Consider the following 4,620-nt stretch of genomic DNA (forward strand, 5'->3'; position numbering starts at 1 on the left):
AGGGTTTACTGAAAGAAAATTCCCCAGTTCAAACCTTCAGCTTCTGCTTCATTGGCCATAATCTAATCACATGTCAAATCTAGTGAAAACTCAGACTGAAAAGTAAGTTTTAGGTGGGTCTTCTGTAGCGACAGCTTCTGATGTCCCTCCTAACCTTGGTGCTTCCAGTAGGAGCAGCATCCTGCTATCAGCTAATTCTTCACATTTATTATAACTCCCATCCCAGGTACTAAGGGCAAAGCCAGCTGTCAGGTGAATCATCTCTTTTATACATTAAGACAAAGGTGCTTTTGGAAAAATAAAATGCCAACACCCACATCTTATTTGTGGTGGAGGTATTGGCTAGAGATATGGCCCAGGACAGGTAACTCCCAATGTTTTGAAGATTCTAGTGTGGTTAGAATTACCAACCACAGCTCTGGATTCCCCAAGTTGAGACTGGGGAGGAGCTCATCCAGGACCCTCCCACCTCTATAGGTGCTTCTTACTATGTTTTCTGCCTTTCATGTTCCTCCATCCTTCTCAAAATTTAGAAACATAAGACAGACAAGCAGTATTTGCATTATTTATTTGTCAATTTCCAGAAACAGGGTGTCTACTGATTAAGCAGACAAATAGAAAGTTTACTACTTTTACAATGCAGCCATGACCAACCAGCACATGACCAGGGAAGGCGTTCTAGGGGTCAAACATCTGGTTTGCAGTGCTGCTGGGACAGCAAAATGAACTGTGCTCTCCACACCCCAAGAGTAGAGACTGGCATTTCTCCCAAGAGCTCGGCCAAAGCCAAGAAGTCTTTCTTTGTCATCCCCATTAGCTGGCCCAGTCCTGGAACCGGAAGCAGTCACTTGCTATCTTCCACACCGTGTTATTAGGTGAGGCCTGGGCGGTCAAGATGAAGTTCTGGTTGAAGTCCCGCTGTTTGTTGCCCTCAAACTTCACGGTTCCACAGATCACCACAAGGACTGTGGTCTGACTTGGTGTAGCTTCGTCATGAACAGGCTGGCAGTCTACCACGTTGATTTGGAACTCACTGGAAGGCAACATCTCAAAAAACTCATTCAAGGATTCTTGTCCTGAAACAGCATTTCCATTCCAAACTAAAGTGGCCGTGCCCATGTACAGGCGGGACAGCAGCCGCCGCCGCTTATCCATGGTAGTGTAGTAGACATTGACAAATTCCTCTGCAGCTCTGCAGGCCTGGTCCACATAGGTCTTGAAATCTACTGATGCCATCGCTGGCTCTGCTGACACAGGCCTCTGTCAGAGTGCTTCCTCTGTGGGGATCCAGGGACTGTAGGACAGGAAAGATGAAGGGAACACATGTCAATATCAAAGTCTACTCTGCTCTAATAAAACTTTTCTTCCAAGTTAAGTTATATTTGTGTGTATGAGGGTTGCTACATGCCATGGCTCATTTGAGGTCAGAGGACAACCTGCAAGAGTCTTCTCTACCCCACCATGTGGGTCCTAGGCATCAAACTGAGGTTGTCAGGCTTGATAGCAAGCACCTCCACCTATTAACCCATCTGGCCCCAACCGTCCTTTTCTATCGGTGACAGAGTATTTACATACTGCAACCAGATAACTTTAGACTCAAACTGTTGCCTATTTATTTTAAAGGCAGGGTCTCAATATGTAGTCCTGCCTGGCCTGGAACTGAGAGATTCATTTACCTCTCTTTGTCAAGTGCTGGGATCAAAGGCATTCACCACCAAGCCCAGCAATTGTTACCTGTTTAATCTTAACAATCCTCAGTTTCCTCATTAACACACACACACACACACACACACACACACACACACACACACACACACACAAAAATGCATATCCAGAAGTTTAAGCCAGGAGTCATGGGGCACACTGAAGAAACTGAGGCAGGTGCCGAGTCTGGTCTCAAAAACAACAGAGCAAACCTGGCTTCAAAACACAACAAACTTTCCTGAAAGTTTGGAATAGGTGTGGCTCATGCTGAAGAAATAAGTGGTTACTGGTCCAACAAAGGCTACCAGAGGGAGAGCAGGTGCCTGTCTGGGAAGAGTACAATGAACTAACCAAACAAGGACCCAGAAGATGCAGAGAATGGCAGATTACTCAGGAAGAGTGGAGGATAGTGATCACAATCCCCCAAAGAAGTAAACCCAAGATTGACAGAAATTTACATCGTTAGCACTAATGCCCACCATGTAAGACCAGAGGGGCCATAACCACTGCAGAAAGACCCTAGGATTCAAACAGATTCTAAGGGGGGAGGGGACAGACACAATTTTATTTCTATCATAAAGATCAGGGCTCCCTAAAACATTTAAGCTCTAACACAGAAACAGCATATTTTTTTTTCTATAACAGATGTGACTGTTTTATTTCTTCTAATTAAAATTTTCCACTTAAAAGAAACCAGTATTTAGCAGAGCAGTGGTGGGGCATGCCACGCCTTTAATCCCAGCACCAGGGAGGCAGAGGCAGGTGGATCTCTGTGAGTTCGAGGCCAGCCTGGGCTGCAGAGTGAGTTCCAGGACGGGCTCCAAAGCTACACGGAGAAACCCTGTCTCAAAAAACCAAAAACAACAACAACAAAACAGTACTGACCAATGTTACTGAAAATAGTAGACACAGTAATTTATATTTTTGTCAATTTCTAGAAACAGGATCTCTACTGAGTAAGCTTAGAACTTAGGTAGTGAACACTTCTTTTTCATTTCAAGTACCTTTATTTCACTGAGACAAGGTCTCTCTAAGTACTTCTGGAACTTGCTATGTAGACCAGGCTGGCCTAGAATTCACAGAGATCCACATGCCACTGCTGGGACAAAAGGTATGCACCACCATGCCCCACCCACCTTTTATTTATTTTTTAACTATCAGCCTATGAACGATGATTCCACACAGGGCTGGGAGGAAGCTCGTCCTATAGACGAGCAGTTCAGAGCCAGTTTGATATTGCTCTTTCCACTCTCTCCAAGGACCTCAGACTGAAGACTCAACTAATCAATTTGAAGTGATATTTGCTAAGAAATTTAGGAACATGCCCTCAATCATCACTGCACAAATGGGTATCACTATAACAACTTTACTAAAGGGGAAAAAGAGTTCACACACTCTTGGTCAATTCAAAGTCGATCTAGGAAAATCGAAGGGGTCAGGGCCATGTTTACTAAGTTCCTAGACTTTTAAAAGTAGGTTTATATGAACACAGCTCCAGGGATGCCGGCTTGGGAATGTCCTCCCAAGTAACCACATTTCTTTCCGCCCAACTAGCTCATCTACACAAACGCTGCTTCCTCTAGACCACGATGCTCCGGGTTCACATTTTCTCTTCTGCTTCCTTCAAACACAATCCAACAATGGTCACGCCCCCCAAAGATGATCACTCCTATTTCTGGTCCTCAGCTACCCACAGACCCTGCTCAGGGGAAAACCGTAAGACCGAAACACAGTAGAGTGAGAGGCCAGGAGGATGCTCAACGCCGTGGTTCCTAACTCTAGCTTTCTGGAGCTGGACCCCAGGAACGGCAGCCGCACTCCGGGCCTCACTCAGGTCCAGCCGGGCGTCGCTTCTTATTAAAGCCGCTGGCACATGGCAGGACGCTCTTCAGAGCCATCCTCCTGCCCCCAAACTGCTGCTCTCCTCCAGGCAAGGGCAAACTCACCGCCACCGTTTTGCACATAAAAAAGCCTGATGCCCAGCTGCAAAGACACCACCACCACGTGGGGAAAAGACAACACCCAGGTCTTAGTGAGCCCAAGGGGAGGCAAGGGGTTCCCGGTGCCGCCGCGCTGCCCGACGGTCACAGCGCAGTCAGGCAAGGAGGGGCGGCCACCTACCTGCTCCGCCCCGGTCAGTGTCTCCAAGGCGACTCGGTCCCGGGTCCCGCCCCGGCCGCGGTCCCGGGCCAGAGGAGTTACGCTCCTGCCCTCCTCTTCCTCCCAGAGGCTCCGCCTGAGGCACTGGCGTCCCGAGGCAGGGGACGGTTGGGCGCCCGAAGCGGCTTCCCGCGCGCGGCGTGCTGCGGTGTACGCAGGCGCGAGGGCCCCCCGTTTCCCAATGGTTCCCGCCTCCGCGCGACGGGCAGCTACGGAAGCCAGTAGAAAGGCTGGCTCCGCCCAGGTGTGGCTGCAAAACAGAGCGGCTTCCGGGGCAGGCACCAACCTAGAAGATCCGGTTGAGGGAGCTCTGATTGGCGGGCATGAGAGGGGGCGGGGTTAAACGCTCAGCTGGGGAAGACTTGGCTCTCGAGAGAAGGCGTCTGGCTCCCCTTGCTCTGTTAAGCTGATTGTGGAGACTCCTGAAGCTTCACGGCTTGACGCCATCTAGGGAGATAGCAGCATGGCTGCAGCAAGGCTCTGGACTGAACCTAACACATAGGACGCCCACTTTATTGAAGCCCGAGTGGAAAGCTAAGTGTGGAAGCCCGTGGGGTCAAGCATCTTATCTGATCGCGCCCTTTCTTAGGAAAAGCCGCTTAGAGTAGCCATTGCAGATGTACTTATACGAGAGAACCTGTTTTAGTCAAGTGAGAAGAACTGAGGGTGGGACCGAGGTTGCAGGAGAGGCAGCAAACAGTGGCAGTTGATTTTCTGTGTGCTGCAAGTTGAGTTCCCGGCTAGCCCTAGCTGTGG

General features: G+C 49.1%; 1 protein-coding gene across 1 annotated transcript; it reads right to left on the reverse strand.

The window, feature by feature from the left end:
* Positions 1-551: 551 nt before the first annotated feature.
* Positions 552-4,044, reverse strand: Nxt1 (nuclear transport factor 2 like export factor 1). Its single transcript, XM_036185286.1, has 2 exons — positions 3,826-4,044; positions 552-1,294 (listed from the first exon to the last, which is right to left on the reverse strand). The coding sequence occupies exon 2, from the start codon at positions 1,234-1,236 to the stop codon at positions 814-816; it is 423 nt and encodes a 140-aa protein (XP_036041179.1). The 5' UTR covers positions 1,237-1,294; positions 3,826-4,044; the 3' UTR covers positions 552-813.
* Positions 4,045-4,620: the final 576 nt, after the last annotated feature.

This window comes from Onychomys torridus, chromosome 4 (genome assembly GCF_903995425.1).
Source record: "Onychomys torridus chromosome 4, mOncTor1.1, whole genome shotgun sequence".
NCBI classification, from domain to species: Eukaryota; Metazoa; Chordata; class Mammalia; order Rodentia; family Cricetidae; genus Onychomys; species Onychomys torridus.